The sequence below is a fragment of the Heloderma suspectum genome, chromosome 2 (assembly GCF_057233095.1).
Source record: "Heloderma suspectum isolate Gila_16-S chromosome 2, 16-S_ref, whole genome shotgun sequence".
Classification (NCBI taxonomy): Eukaryota; Metazoa; Chordata; class Lepidosauria; order Squamata; family Helodermatidae; genus Heloderma; species Heloderma suspectum.
In genome coordinates, this window is record NC_139459.1 from 310,096,651 (window position 1) to 310,112,212 (window position 15,562).

The 15,562-nt window shown below is 45.0% G+C and overlaps 1 protein-coding gene, 1 non-coding gene and 1 pseudogene across 3 annotated transcripts; 2 read left to right on the forward strand and 1 right to left on the reverse strand.

The window, feature by feature from the left end:
* Positions 1-1,909: 1,909 nt before the first annotated feature.
* On the reverse strand, positions 1,910-8,653 carry LOC146354959 (protein CFDP2 pseudogene; annotated as a pseudogene). Its single transcript, XR_014787107.1, has 3 exons — positions 8,194-8,653; positions 4,661-6,362; positions 1,910-2,032 (listed from the first exon to the last, which is right to left on the reverse strand). The product of XR_014787107.1 is annotated as a protein CFDP2 pseudogene (transcript).
* A 281-nt stretch (positions 8,654-8,934) lies between these two features.
* On the forward strand, positions 8,935-14,983 carry RPL32 (ribosomal protein L32). The gene is made up of 4 exons (XM_084840259.1): positions 8,935-8,985; positions 12,258-12,358; positions 12,536-12,717; positions 14,801-14,983. Exons 2-4 carry the CDS (start codon positions 12,263-12,265, stop codon positions 14,928-14,930), a joined length of 408 nt encoding a protein of 135 aa, XP_084696385.1. The 5' UTR covers positions 8,935-8,985; positions 12,258-12,262; the 3' UTR covers positions 14,931-14,983.
* Positions 12,058-12,196, forward strand: LOC146354961 (small nucleolar RNA SNORA7). The gene has a single exon (XR_014788705.1). It is a non-coding gene; the product is annotated as a small nucleolar RNA SNORA7 (small nucleolar RNA).
* Positions 14,984-15,562: the final 579 nt, after the last annotated feature.

Genomic DNA, 15,562 nt, shown 5'->3' on the forward strand with positions numbered 1-15,562 from the left:
GCCTACACCCCCCCCCCCCCGCCAAACATGCATAGGTTTGCACCTTAAATGGCTTCGGATCTGGATCCTGCAAGCCTTAGGATCATCTTCTTCCACATGAGCTAGCTGGTAGATTGAGAGCTGCCTTAGAAGTCCTTCTCTGGGTTCCCTACCCCCATCACAGGTCAAGCGAGTAGTTACTGAGATAGGGCCTTCTCTGTGGTGGTGCCAAGCTTTGAAATTCCCTCTCTGAGGAGTTTTTCCTGGCATCAAGTCAGATATCTTTTCAGTGCCAGATAAAATCCTATCTGTTTTCCCAGGCTTTTGCAGTCTGTGGATTTTAACTCTGTATTGCTTATATTGTTCGTTGTGTTTTAAAAGTGTTGTTAAAGTTTTTTGGGTCTTGATTTAATTGTTAGGGTTTTTTAAAAACTGTAAGCTGCTTGCGTTGAAGAGGGGAGGAAAAAATATGAAATAGTGCAATCCTATCCATGTCTACCCAGTACCATGCCCCATTGAGTTCAATGTGTGTTACTTCTAGGTAAGTGTACATGATTGCCATACATTCCTTTTTGAGAAAGGTTTGAAGTATACCAAATCCATTTGCATTGTTAATTTACGTAAAGGCATGATGCTGGCGGGGGGCAGGGTTGCAGGTTGTATCCTAATAATTTGCGGGTTTAGTTTCCTAATAATTCCCAGCATGGAATTTATCTTTTTTTATAGCTCCTACACACTGAGTTGCTCTTTCTGTGAGCTATCAACCATAACCACAAGATCCCTTTCCTAGTTAAGTAACCACCAGTTCAGCCACCATTAGTATATGTGTGAAGTGAAGGGTTTTATTTATATATTTTTATTTATTTATTTCATTTCTATACCACCCAATAGCCGAAGCTCTCTGGGCAGTTCACAAAAATTAAAACCAAGGAGCACACAATAAAACAATATAAAATACATAAAACATTAAAACCAGAGTATAACAGTACAACCAAAATAAAACCAGAATAAAACCTAGCAGCAGTGCAGGAATTTAAAATACAGATTTAAAACAGCAAAGCTAAAAGTCTAGAAAGCTAAAATGCCTGGGAAAATAAAAAGGTCTTCACCTGGCACCGGAAAGAATACAATGTAGGTGCCAGGCGAACCGCACTGGGGAGCTCATTCCACAGCCGGGGTGCCACAGCATAAAAAGCCCTCCTCCTAGTAGCCACCCACCTCACTTCCTTTGGCAGGGGCTCACGGAGAAGGGCCGCTGAGGATGATCTTAAGGTCCGGGCAGGCACATATGGGAGGAGGCGATCCTTCAGATAACCTGGCCCCAAGCTGTTAAGGGCTTTAAATGTTAATCCCAGCACTTTGAATTGGGCCCGGAAATGGACTGGCAGCCAGTGCAGCTGGAAAAATAGTGGCGTAATATGAGCTCGTTGGCCAGTCCCTGTTAACAGTCTTGCTGCCCTATTTTGGACCAGCTGAAGTTTCTGGACCATTTTCAAAGGCAGCCCCACATATAACGCATTGCAGTAATCCAATTACACAAGAAGTTATCAGAGCGTGGATAACTGTAGGTAGGCTATCTCTGTCCAGATAAGGGTGTAGTTCGTATACCAGCCTAAGTTGGTTTTAGCCCTGTTGCGCATTACTTTATACTTAACGTTGACTCTCTTTTGCCATTTTGTTGCCCATTCACACAGCTTGGAGATGCTTCTTTGTAGTTCATTACAATGTGCTTGGGATTTCGCCAACCTAAATGATTTTGGTGGGGAAAGACCCTCTGCCTGAGAACTTTGGAGATCCACTAACAGTCAAAATGGATACTAGTGGATAAAGCCGATAATCTCATTTTGTGCATAATGCATTTTGGATGGAGCTGTAGAGTAAGGGACCGCCATTCCAGCACAGTTTAAAACAATACTGGCGCCAATGTGTGTCAGTTGCTGATCCTCGTGTCACAGACACTATCTAATTGGTATCCGTAATGAGTGGCAATTGCATTAGCAATGATTGCTCTTTCTGTGAGAAGAATTGTATTTTCCCAGCAAAATATGTTGTACTAAAGTGTTGGGGAGAATGCATTACGCCCCAATAAAGTGCTTGGAACCCCATGTGGGTAAATAAATCATGTTAAAAGCCTGATAATCTAGAAAGGCCCCATGCCATATTTGTTTGTTTGTTTACTTATGGATTATACAATAAACACTTAAACAACTGTGAAGGGTACTAAATGTGTGCAGAATGTAAGGGAACGTGAAATATAAATGAGAAAAATCTGCTTTACTCATGATAAAGGTATAGATTAATGATGTGCAACTAAAAGACGTGTTGCGTTAATTTAGATGAAGGTTGTCAGTAGATAATAAAAAACTGGGCATACTGTGTACAATTACAAAAAAGATCTATACAAAACAGTTTGGAGAAGAGCAGTATGGGCTTTCTCACCTACTGTCCAACATAAGATGTGGCCAATAACTGATTGTTGTGGCATTTCTCTACTTTTGGAGTGTGGGAGAAACAGAGATGGAGGCTTGAATCCACTGCTTTCAAAGATTTAAATCAAGTACCTTTTGTTGTTGTTTATTCGGTCAGTTGCTTCCGACTCTTTGTGACTTCATGGACCAGCCCACGCCAGAACTTCCTGTCAGCCGTCACCACCCCCAGCTCCCCCAAGTTCAAGTCCATCACCTCCAGAATATCATCCATCCATCTTGCCCTTGGTCGGCCCCTCTTTCTTTTGCCTTCCACTTTCCCTAGCATCAGCATCTTCTCCAGGGTATCCTGTCTTCTCATTATGTGGCCAAAGTACTTCAGTTTTGCCTTTAATATCCTTCCCTCAAGTGAGCTGTCTGGCTTTATTTCCTGGAGTATGGACTGATTTGATCTTCTTGCAGTCCAAGGCACTCTCAGAATTTTCCTCCAGCACCACAGTTCAAAAGCATCTTATCTTCCTTCGCTCAGCCTTCCTTATGGTCCAGCTCACGCAGCATAGGTTACTACGGGGAATTGTTGTTGTTGTTGTTGTTCAGTCGTTCAGTCGTGTCCGACTCTTCGTGACCCCATGGACCATAGCATGCCATGCCTTCCTTTCTTTCGCTCTCTCCCGGAGCGTGCTCAAGTTCATATTCATTGCATCGGTGATGCTATCTAGCCATCTCATCCTCTGCCGTCCCCTTCTCCTTTTGCCTTCAGTCTTTCCCAGCATCAGGGTCTTTTCCAGGGAGTTTTCTCTACGCATTAGGTGGCCAAAATATTGGAGCTTCAGCTTCATTATCTGTCCTTCCAATGAGCACTCAGGGTTGATTTCCTTTAGGATGGACTGATTTGACCTCCTTGCAGTCCAGGGGACTCGTAAGAGTCTTCTCCAGCACCACAGTTCGAAAGCATCAATTCTTCGGCGCTCAGCCTTCCTTATAGTCCAGCTCTCACAGCCATACATTACTACTGGGAAAACCATAGCTTTGATTAGACGGACCTTTGTCGGCAAGGTGATGTCTCTGCTTCTTACTATGCTGTCTAGGTTGGCCATAGCTTTCCTCCCAAGGAGCAAGCGTCTTTTAATTTCATGGCTACAGTCACCATCTGCGGTGATCTTGGAGCCCAAGAAAGTAAAATCTGTCACTGCTTCCATTTCTTCCCCTTCTATATGCCAGGAAGTGATGGGGCCAGATGCCACAATCTTCGTTTTTTTAATGTTGAGTTTCAAACCAGCTTTTGCACTCTCCTCTTTCACCCTCAACAAGAGGCTCTTGAGATCCTCTTCGCTTTCTGCCATTAGGGTGGTATCGTCTGCATATCGGAGGTTGTTGATAATTCTCCCAGCAATCTTAATTCCAACCTCTGATTCATCCAACCCGGCATTTCTCATGATGTACTCTGCATATAAGTTAAATAAGCAGGGTGACAATATGCAGCCTTGTCGTACTCCTTTCCCAATTTTGAACCAATCGGTTGTTCCATGTCTGGTTCTTACTGTTGCTTCTTGACCCTCGTACAGGTTTCTCAGGAGACAGGTAAGGTGATCTGGTACTCCCATCACTTTAAGAATTTGCCACAGTTTGTTGTGATCCACACAATCAAAGGCTTTAGCGTAGTCAATGAAGCAGAAATAGACGTTTTTCTGGAATTCTCTTGCTTTCTCCATGATGCAGCGAATGTTGGCGATTTGATCTCTAGTTCCTCTGCCTCTTCTAAACCCAGCTTGTACTTCCGGTAGTTCTCGGTTCGCATACTGCTGAAGCCTAGCTTGTAGGATTTTGAGCATCACCTTGCTGGCATGTGAAATGAGCGCAATGGTGCGGTAGTTTGAACACTCTTTGGCGTTGCCCTTCTTTGGAATTGGAATGTAAACTGACCTTTTCCAGTCTTGTGGCCACTGTTGAGTGTTCCAGATTTGTTGACATATTGAATGCAGCACTTTACCAGCATCATCTTTTAGGATTTTAAATAGCTCGGCTGGAATATTGTCATCTCCGCTAGCTTTGTTGTTACTAATGCTTCCTAAGGCCCACTTGACTTCACTCTCTAGGATGTCCGGCTCAAGTTCAGTGACCGCACTATCATGGCTATCAGGGACATTCAGATCTTTCCTGTATAGTTCTTCTGTGTATTCTTGCCACCTCTTCTTAATCTCATCTGCTTCTGTTAGGTCCCTGCCTTCTTTGTCCTTTATCATGCCCGTCTTTGCACAAAACGTTCCCTTGAGATCTCCAATTTTCTTGAAGAGATCTCTAGTCTTTCCCATTCTGTTGTTTTCCTCGATTTCTTTGCATTGTTCATTTAAGAAGGCCTTCTTGTCTCTCCTTGCTATTCTCTGGAACTCTGCATTCAGTTGGGTGTATCTTCCCCTTTCTCCCTTGCTTTTCGTTTCCCTTCTTTCCTCAGCTACTTGTAAAGCCTCATCAGACAGCCACTTGGCTTTCTTGCATTTCTTTTTCTTTGGGATGGATTTCGTTGCTGCCTCCTGAACAATGTTACGGACCTCCGTCCATAGTTCCTCAGGCACTCTGTCTATCAGGTCTAATCCCTGAAATCTATTCCTCACCTCCACTGTATATTCATCAGGGATATGATTTAGGTCATACCTGAACGGTTTAGTGGTTTTCCCGACGTTCTTCAATTTAAGCCGAAATTTTGCAAGAAGCAGCTCATGATCTGAGCCACAGTCAGCTCCAGGTCTTGTTTTTACTGACTGTATGGAGCTTCTCCATCTTTGGCTGCAAAGGACATAATCAATCTGATTTCGATATTGACCATCTGGTGACGTCCATGTGTAGAGTCGCCTCTTATGCTGTTGGAAAAGAGTGTTTGCTATGATCAGCATGTTCTCTTGGCAAAACTCTATTAGCTTTTGTTCTGCTTCATTTTGTACACCAAGGCCATGCCTGCCTGTTATCCCGGTGATTTCTTGACTTCCTACTTTAGCATTCCAATCCCCTATGATGAAGAGGACATCTTTTTTTGGTGTTAGTTCTAGAAGGTGTTGTAGGTCTTCATAGAACCGATCAACCTCAGCTTCTTCGGCATCAGTGGTTGGGGCATAGACTTGAATTACTGTGATGTTGAATGGTTTGCCTTGGATTCGTACTGAGATCATTCTATCATTTTTAAGATTGTACCCCAGTACTGCTTTTCCCACCCTTTTGTTGACTATGAGTGCTACTCCATTTCTTCTAAGGGATTCTTGCCCACAATAGTAGATATGATGGTCACCTGAATTAAATTCGCCCATGCCTGTCCATTTGAGTTCGCTGATTCCCAAGATGTCGATGTTCAATCTTGCCATCTCATGTTTGACCACCTCCAGCTTACCTTGATTCATTGATCTTACATTCCAGGTTCCTAAACAATATTGTTCTTTACAGCATCGGATTTTCTTTTCACCACCAGACACATCCACAGCTGAGTGTCCTTTCGGGTTTGGCCCAGCCGCTTCACTCTTTCTGGCGCTACTTGGAAATACCCTCTGCTCTTCCCCAGTAGCATATTGGACACCTTCCGACCTGAGGGTCTCATCTTCCGGCGTCATCTCTTTTACCCTTGTGATACGTTCCATGGGGTTTTCTTGGCAAGAATACTGGAGTGGATTGCCATTTCCTTCTCCAGTGGACCACATTTTGTCAGAACTCTCTGCCATGACCTGTCCGTCTTGGGTGGCCCTGCACGGCATAGCTTATGGCTTCACTGAGTTACGCAAGCCCCTTCGCCACAACAAGGCAGTGATCCATGAAGGGGACTACGGGGAATACCATTGCTTTAACTATGAGGACCTTTGTTGTCAGTGTGATGTCTCTGCTCTTAACTATCAAGATTTGTCATTGCTGTCTTCCCAAGAAGTAAACGTCTTCTGATTTCCTGGTTGCAGCCAGCGTCTGCAGTAATCTTTGCGCCTAGAAAGACAAAGTCTGTCACGGCCTCCACGTTTTCTCCCTCTATTTGCCAGTTATCAATCAAGCTGGTTGCCATAATCTTGGTTTTCTTGAGGTTTAACTGCAACCCAGCAAGTACCTTTACCACTTTGCAATCATAAATTAGTTTGCAAGTCAAGCTTGGATGCTTTTAGGCACTAGCCATTAACACAGCCCACATTTGCACTTTTCAAATGGATCTGTGTGTTTAGGTCAGCTGGATAGCAGCTAAGAACCCAACCTATCCCTTTCTTAAGCTTTGGGTATGTGTATGTGGGGTGAAGAAATACTATGAATTTCTCAGATTTTCTGTTTCTATATAGCACTTTTCAGCATAATTATTTGTGGTATAAGTATCCAAGCTTTATTTGCAGGTGTCCGCAGGCTCAGCATCTACATTTAAAACTCCAGCCTTTTCATGAAGGGGTTTCCAACAGGGATATATATTTGTTGTACTCCCCAGAGTAACGGGAGCTAACGAAGTCCAATTCATTTAATCATTCTAGGCCATATGAATCTGAAAAGGATCTGCCTCATGTATGACAGCCCTTTTGATACCAAACAGCACAGGCAGGGATCAGCAGGCAGTCTTGAGTCACTGCAGGACTGTCCTCCATTAACATAGCATTCAGGGGCTTACTTCTGGGTAGACATGTGTAGAATTCCACTGTCAATGTACAACAGACACAGGGCTGGCCGAGGATATTTTGCTGCCCAAGGCAAAGAACACGGTGGCCCCCCCCTCCTGTTCCACATACAGAAGCCAACTACACAAGCAGCTGAATCTTACTTCAATACTGGCAGTGGGACTGTGTCTTCCATCGCACCCAAGGACAGCATGCTAATGGGGGGGGGGGGGCAGGACTGGCTGTGTGGCATACACAGATGTGCCAAGAGGGGAATGGCAGGGGGGGGGGGCTTCTATCGCTAGTTCCCTCACTGCCTAATGAAGCCTGCTGGCTGGGAGATGATGGGAGCTGTAGGCCTAACAGTAGGTCCAGCCCTGTATAGATGTAATATGATCTGGAATGCATCAGTTGCCAGCTTATTGAAGTGGTTCCTTTGGAAGACAAAAAAGCAATACCAAGTGAGCCTTTTGGGGTGCAATCCTATGCTGCTGGGGAATGCTGGGAGTTGTAGGACTTTTCTCTCTAAACACGCATGGGATTGCGACCTTAATTAGCGGAATGCAAGCGAGCAAACAGAGATAGCAGAAGCAGCCACAGAACCGAGACTCTGCCCGCGCTACCGAGGTCTTACCACCAGGTGTCCCTGTGCCACCAGCTCAAGCACCTCTAAGCTCCCAGCCCTCGCCGTCGATTCCTTCGCATAGACTTAATTAGCAAATAGGCATATAGGGTTTAACTTCCGGTTCTTGTGGACTTTCTGTTTCGCCCTCTCAGCCCCCCCCCCCCCGGTAGAAGTGAGAGATGCCCACAAACATTTGGGGAGGGCGGATACCCGAATTTCAGAGTAGTTTTGAGCAGCAGCGTGCGCACCCAGAAACAAAACGCAGTAGCTCATGCGGTTTCTAATGCAGATGAAGTAAAAATTGAAACGTGAGCGTTTGGAACATTTCAGCTGCAATCCTATGCATGCTTAGACAGAAATAAGTCCTACGACTCCCAGCATCCCCCAGCCAGACATGTTGGCTGGGGAATGCTGGGAGTCGTAGGACTTTCGTCTGTCTAAGCATGCATAGGATCCCACTCTTACAAGCGCAATGGGTCTGCCACACGCAAGTCAACGTCACACAAGGTTTCTGCGATTTGGACTGGGAAGGATTGTTAGCGGGCAAATTGAATAGACTGACCTTTGCTGCATCCTGAGTGGTATTTTATATGGTGGATTTCTGCTGGGAATCCAAGCTAGCCTCAACCTGCCTTTGGCCCCCGACTTGCATTATAAGTAGTGGACTACACTGCAGGGTATTTTTATTTTTTTTAAAAAAAAACTTTTTAAAAATTAAAAAATATTTTTTTAATTAAAAAAACTTTTTAAAAAATCACGAAATAAAACATGAGCGAGAAATCATATATTGCTGTTTCTACTGCTAACTTTTGCTTCTAGATGAGCACGCTGCTGCTCAGTCACAGCTATGCTAAAATCTTGGGTTTCTCCATCAATTTCCAAGAGCAAATCTTTCCTCCGGGTGATGTGGGCGGACAGCACACCAAACTATGGCTCCCATGTGAACCCGGAAGTTCTCCATCCAGACAATACGAGAGATTTCCCTAACATTTTCTTATTTCTGTGCTCCTTTGCCCCCCTCTGTTATTTTTCCACCTTTGGGGGGAAGTGACGTATCCAGGTCCTCAATGTTCATAACCTACCTCACAGGTGATAATATTACAATCATAACCTGAAATATTTTAACAAGTCGTTTTCCTGTAATGGACTAGATGTTTTATTCTGCTTGGTCCTCTGGTGATGAGGCTCAAACGGCTGAGGGAGTCAGCTTTCCGTTCAGCCGCGTACTCCAGCAAGGATCCGGTCTGATCTGCCAGGACCCTACAGCGAACTCCCATCAGCCCTTGCGGCTTCCTCCTTCGTTCTTTCTGTCGGCGTTCCCCTGGCGCCCTGCTGTCGCCATATTCCTGAGCTGGTAAGCGCGGGATCCGTTGCCATCCTGGCCCGGAGGGGCAAGTAGGGGAGTTCTGCTACTTCTGAGGGCTGCGCTGAGGCCTTCCCCGCTGGTGCTCGCCGCCACTTCCAGGCGGGCCGGTGGACGGAGGGTTTTCCGGCGCTCCTTAGGCGAGGCGGGTTTGCCGGGCTGGGCTTCCCCTGCAGGGCTATCCTGAGGGGGAGAGTTGTGGAATGAAGTTTTCTCTGGCCCAGATACGAGGGGCGGGGGCAGAATGGCGGCTGTGAGCGATCTTGCGGTGAAGCCCAACGTAAGGCCTGCTTAGAGTGGACGCACTGAAATGAATGGGGCGTATGCTAGCCGTGACTGACTGAACCCCCGTGCATGTCAGTGGGTCTGCTCGAATACGCTGGATTTTGCCCATTGCCTCAGGCAGGCGAGGGAGAAGACGCTGGTCTCGGGGCATGCCCGGTCTGAAGCAGGAATGGAGAACACGCGGCCCGCCATGTATTGTTGGTCTCCAGCTCTTATCCCTCACCATGGGTTATGCTGACTTGATCAGAGCTGATCTGCACTGGCCACGTGTTCTCCACCCCCAGTCTGAAGGCACACCACGTAGCCACCTTCCTGAGCGGAGCAGGTCTGAGCCTGGTCAGTGCCTGGCTGGGAGATGGCCTAGGGGACCCCCCCCCCCCCGGCCAAAAAAAAAAAAACGTGCTGCCTTGACTGCTGTGGTGGAATAAAGGCTGGATATAACCAACAGTGGGTTGTATCCAGTGGTGTCCTGTTGACTGAAGGCAGCTTTATCCAGTGGAGGCTTCTGTCAGCAGAACTGAGGGGGTGAGGTGATTTTTGCTGATCCCCCCCCCCATTCCACAGGGTATCCCAACCATCTGGAGCCAATTGCTAGGGGTGGGGGGTTAGGAGGAGCCTTCACTCAGTGGAGGAACACAGTTGGATACAACTATGAATTGGCATGGGGCCTTTACTCACTAGAAAACCCTTTTTGAAGATTGGCTTATTTTAAATCAAGAACAACCACCTCTCCTTACACCGAGCATGTTTAAAGGTTGATTTTTCAGGTTACTAGATTGTACTTAGAAAAGTGAATTACCACACATTATTTATGTCGGTTTGATCAGAAGTAAGCCCCATTATATTCAGTGGAGTTTACTCCCAGTTATGTGTACATAGAATTACAGCCCTACAGCGAAATCCAGTACATGTCTACTAAGAAGTAAGCCCCAGAGTTCAGTGGGACTTCCTCCCAAATGTGTGTGTATAGGATTGCAGCCATAATAACTATGAAGATGTTACTTCAGCCATTGACTATCCTTGAGTAAAGGAGCTGAATATGCCAAACACACCCAATACCTTTAAAGTAAGAGGTTTCAGACACCCAGGCTTGAAAGCATAGGACCCAGTTAGCTATATGGGGATAATCTCTGTCATGCATTCAGGGTGTAGGAAATCTGACCTTGAAAGGCAACATCTGACCTTGTTCCTGAACAAATAGCAGTTTGGCATGATGTTTTTTGAAACTATCATAATTCTTTGGGGGCAGAGAATGTTAGAACTAACACTTCAGCAGTTGGCAACTCTAGTCATTAGTATGGGAGGAAACAAATTACATGTGTGCCTGCATCTTGCAGGGTTCCTGATTGCAGGTGTAGTGCCTGCAGCAGGGATAGGCAACCTGGTGCCCTCCAGATGTTTTGGACTACAACTCCCATAATTCCTGACCATGGGTGGTACTGATGTTGTAGTGCAAAACATCTGGAGGACACCAGGTTGCCTACCCCTAACTTACAGGTATAAAGTTGTACATGTGTCTGCTCTGTTCATATGAATGTGCAAGGGTTGGGATTGAGCCATAGGCAGCAGTTCCTTTCCATGTAGTCATATTCTGAGATATGTCTTGCGAATGGGGTTTGTGTGAGGATTCTTCTGCAGAATGGTTCTCTCTCCTCCATGTCTTTTGCATTGGTAGAGTATCTGGATTGGGTCTTTAAGGTTTGGAAATGCAGCCCAATCCTGTGAAGTTGGATGTGCCTAAGCCCATTGAATTTCAGTGGGCTTATGCACACCTTACACAGGGTCAAGCTGTAAGAGTTCTTTTACAACTGGCACATTTAAGCACTATCCTGGTAGTCATAGGAAACAAAGAATTGCATTCAGGTGAACGCATGTGATTCAGTGCAAGTGAGCAGGCTGGCGGATGAGGGATGGACTGATCTGTCCCTCTTCTATGCCCATCATAGAAATAAAGTGGGCTGCCAGAAGAGGGAAGCCTCAACAAACCACCTGCAGGCTAATAACTTCTGTGGGTTTATTTACAATGCTGAGCTAGCAACTCTGATTGTTATACCGATCTAATGTACTTGATATGTAACCAGAGAAAAAGTCGTAATCTTAATATTGGTATCTGAAATAACCTGACATACACATTGTTAAGGAATGTAGAAAGGACTTCAGTTGGTGCTCTGATTTGGGGGAAGTCAAGAAGCATGTGAATGCAGGTCCTTAGTTAGGTGGCCTCTGTTGCAGGGTTGGGCAACTTATGGCCTTCCTAGATCAGGAGCAGGCAATGTAGTGCCTGTGGACACCTTTCTTGGGACCCACCAAGGTGTCTTACCCCTTCCCCCTTTTTTAATTAACACATTTTCTTACTGGCAGTTGGGATTTCTGTGAAATAGCTGCTGATGCAAAAAACTGTGGGTTCAAAGGAATTGTTTAGTGTGTTGAGGCTCAGACCCCACCTCTGCCTTGTGCTCAGTCTTTTGGGCAGGTTATGTGTCCTTTGCCACACCTCCCATGGCAGCTGTTTTATGGTGGTGCCCAGGAGCTTTTCTCATATTGCCAAGTATGCCCACAGCCCAGAAGGTTGCCTACCCCTGGTCTAGATGTTGTTGGATTGCAATTCCCATCAGCCCTAGCCAGCATAGCCAATGGTGAAGCATGCTGGGAATTACAGTCCAGCAATATCTGGAGGGGCATACGTTCCCCATCCCTGCTTTTAGACGTAGGACATTATGGGCAATTTTTAAGGGATGTGGGAGAGCAATAGTACAGAGGTTTAACTGTTAAATTGATGACCTCCCAGGACCGCATCTGGAGAGCTTTCCATACTCTTCCAGCTTTGGACATGGGAGGGAGAGAAGCTGCAGAAAAATACCCATTCCATTGCTGGCTCTGAAACAGGCTAGTGAATGGAAGATAGTCTGCAACAGGCTTGTGGGGTTCATTTATTGCCTAGTGTGTGTGGTTCCTTATATATGCTCTGTTTTTCTTAGACACTATGCCTGCCCTCAGGCCTCTCATTAAGCCTAAAATCGTCAAGAAGAGAACCAAGAAGTTCATCCGTCATCAGTCTGATCGCTATGTCAAAATCAAGGTAGGTGTCCCTGTGATGAACAGATATGCATAAACTCGCAGATAAGTTGTCAGTACTCTGGGTGACCACCTGTGGTTGAATCTTGCAACACTGGCATTGTAAAATGATAGATCTCTTGACAGCACAATGCAAATGTTCAGGAATTGACTGTCTATGTTTGTCTTTGAATTTCCGTAGCGTAACTGGCGCAAGCCAAGAGGTATTGACAACAGAGTACGCAGAAGATTCAAGGGGCAAATCCTGATGCCCAACATTGGGTACGGTAGCAATAAGAAGACAAAGCACATGTTGCCTTCAGGATTCAGAAAGTTTCTTGTCCACAATGTCAAAGAGCTAGAGGTGCTAATGATGAGCAACAAGTAAGTTGGAAAGGGGATTTGGGAGACTCTCTTCAGGTTTACACTTTGTCATGTTGTGATTGCTCTGTCATGTGGTTGAACCTGAGTTGAAGATCTCTGGCTGGGTTGCAGGAGCAGTAGGCATTTTAGCTGCAAAAAGATTTACGGTGTTGTGTTATCAGTGGTATATATCCTTTCCTCCTGATGTCCCCACATTATCCCATATTACAAGTTTTTGTTCAAGATAATTAATAGCTCTGGATAATTCTAAAGTAGTAAGTATTTTAAGCTGCTTTTTAGGGCTGTGCCCTCCCAAACCAAAGTACAGAAGTGAGAAATAAGGTGCAGACTACAGGTGATCGAGGAAGGTTTTCAAAGCTTGCCTAAAAGCCAGAGTTGAAGGGGCAATGCGTAGGGCAGTTTGGGGAGTTTCCAAGATTTGAGGCCTCTTCTTAGAAGGCCCTGTCTCCAGTGCACACCAATCTTACTAATCTTAATGGTGTGCAATCAAGATGGACCTCTGAGGTAGAGCTGAGCACATGGGCAGGTGAGTATGGGTGAAGGCAGCCCTTCAGATAACTTGGTCTGAAGCCATTGAAAAAACTTTAAAGGTGAAGAAGGCCAGCTCTCTGAAATAGGCCCTTAAATATGAAACCAACGAACCAGGATTCACTGCAGGGCACTTAAGCATCTACAGAGAGAAGAGGCCTGCAGACAAGATCATTCTGGAGTACTCCCTCTTCCAATCTTACTTTCTGCGGCCTCTGTTTCTTTTATTCTACATTTCTTTGGATCTTCTGCCTGCCCAGTCTAGGATTAGAACTACTCCAGTCATCATTGCTGGAAGCTTCATTGCCATCACAAAATCCCCAGTAGGAAGGTGGGAAGGAATTTGGGGGTGGATTTGATCTTTACAGAATCATTACCTGCTTTCAAGTATTCAAAATAGATCAGAGTATTAATCAGTATTGTTCTGGTATCTGTGCCTCAGGCATTTCTGTAATAATTTAGAGGCTGTTAGGATTAGATGTGGGACAGCCCTGGTTCATATTGGACAAGCTCCTTTCTCTCTGTAACCTCCCCATGGAATTAGTAGGCCTTACACACTCTTCTGGAGGTTTGGGGACACCCCCCGCCCTGCAGAACATAATGGGAGGTGGTGCTGGGAGCTACAGGGGGAATTGAAGAAAATCACCACCCTGCCCTCTAGTGGGAAGCCTACCTGGATCCTTCTGTGAATGGAAGGAGCCCTTCTGCTTATGGAAGAGCCAGTCTGGATCCAACCCACTGTTTCTCCTATGCACACTTAAAAGATGAGGACAGCACAAAAATGAGAGTTTCATTGGGGGCGGGGGTGGGAGCACCCTGAGAGTTTTGCTAGGCTTTTAACTGGGTTTAGCATATCTGTTCAAGACCAAGCAAAAATAGGCTGCAAGTTAACAGCAGTCCCTTCGAGTAATGTGGTGGTGTCCTGCTGACTCCCAATATCACCGGACAATGCAACCAGATGGGGATTTATGTAGGCAGCTTTCATCACCTGGCCTAATCAAGATGCAGTCTCTGCATTACAAGTTAGAAGTTTCTCACAGGTTTTCTTCCTATCTTATTTAACCAACCCAACTGACATTGGGAGGGGCAGTTGATCCTGTGCATGGTCTCTAACAAATGAATCACTTAACTTTCCTGAAGTCTTATAACCAATATGCAGGTTTAGGAGAGAGTAAAACAAATCCTTCTAGAAGTGTGCCACTTCTACATATAAGTAGGAGTTTACATATTTAAATATCTCCCACTCCACGTCAAGCATCCTGGCTGTGGAAAGTACACATTTCAGGGAGAAAGCCTTCTCTTCTATGTGTAAGATTTCTAAGGGCAGTATGTTTCTGGCATTAGATAAGCATTCAGACTTGCAGTTTCTCATCTGCATATGGAAGTAGTATGCTCCCAAAGGGGCAGTGTCACATGATTCTCTTGAATATATAATTAGTCCTTACTCTGCTTAGTACAGACAGACTTAGTTTAAGAGTGTCACTGTGAGGGAGCAGACTTAAACTATCAATGTGTTATTGTTGACACACCGCCATTGCTTTTTGCTTTTACTTAGGTCCTATTGTGCAGAGATTGCTCATAACGTTTCATCCAAGAATCGGAAGGTAATTGTAGAAAGAGCAGCTCAGCTTGCTATCAAAGTCACCAATCCAAACGCCAGACTGCGCAGTGAGGAGAATGAATAAATAGTTGCTCTTGTACAACTGTATTTAATAAAATGTCAGCAAATGTTGGAAAACATGATGTTCTTGATATAAGGTGAAGTGGGTGGAAAATGAATCCTAATTTCAACAGAGGACAGTTTGAAAAAGAGGTGTGTGGGCGATAATTGTCAAGTGTTAACATTACACTAAGTTCCTGTTAATGGGTATTGCGTTTACACAAGGTTCTGACCCCAGCTTACTATATGCTTTTAAGATCACTTTGAATTCCTTCATTGCATTCACATACTTTGCAGATATATGCTTGAAACACTTATCATATAGGTACATTGGTTTGGGAACACATTTCTTGATTCTGTCTGCCTAATATACAAAATGGTCTGATCACTGAAGGTATTCTAAATTGTGCCATTTGCATTATGTCAAATCTCATGTAATATTTCTGTAGTTTGGGGCTAGAAGCAGCTAGGCTATAACTTCGCACCCCCTACCTTTTTTTTCTCTCAATGTCTTCTGATTTTTCCTGCATTCTTGCTTGAAGTGCTGTCTAATAAAGCAAAAGAGGATGCATAACATTCGGGTAATTGTAAGAGGGGAAAATATAGACTGAAAATCCTGTACAGTCTATCCAAGAAGATAACAGAGGTAGCATGCAG

What these genes read in the sequence shown, in the direction of transcription:
- RPL32 (XM_084840259.1), top strand. Translation starts at nt 12,263, where the DNA reads ATGCCTGCCCTCAGGCCTCTCATTAAGCCTAAAATCGTCAAGAAGAGA. An exon ending in ATCGCTATGTCAAAATCAAG is followed by an intron (nt 12,359 to 12,535) that starts GTAGGTGTCCCT and finishes GAATTTCCGTAG; the next exon opens with CGTAACTGGCGCAAGCCAAG. An exon ending in GTGCTAATGATGAGCAACAA is followed by an intron (nt 12,718 to 14,800) that starts GTAAGTTGGAAA and finishes GCTTTTACTTAG; the next exon opens with GTCCTATTGTGCAGAGATTG.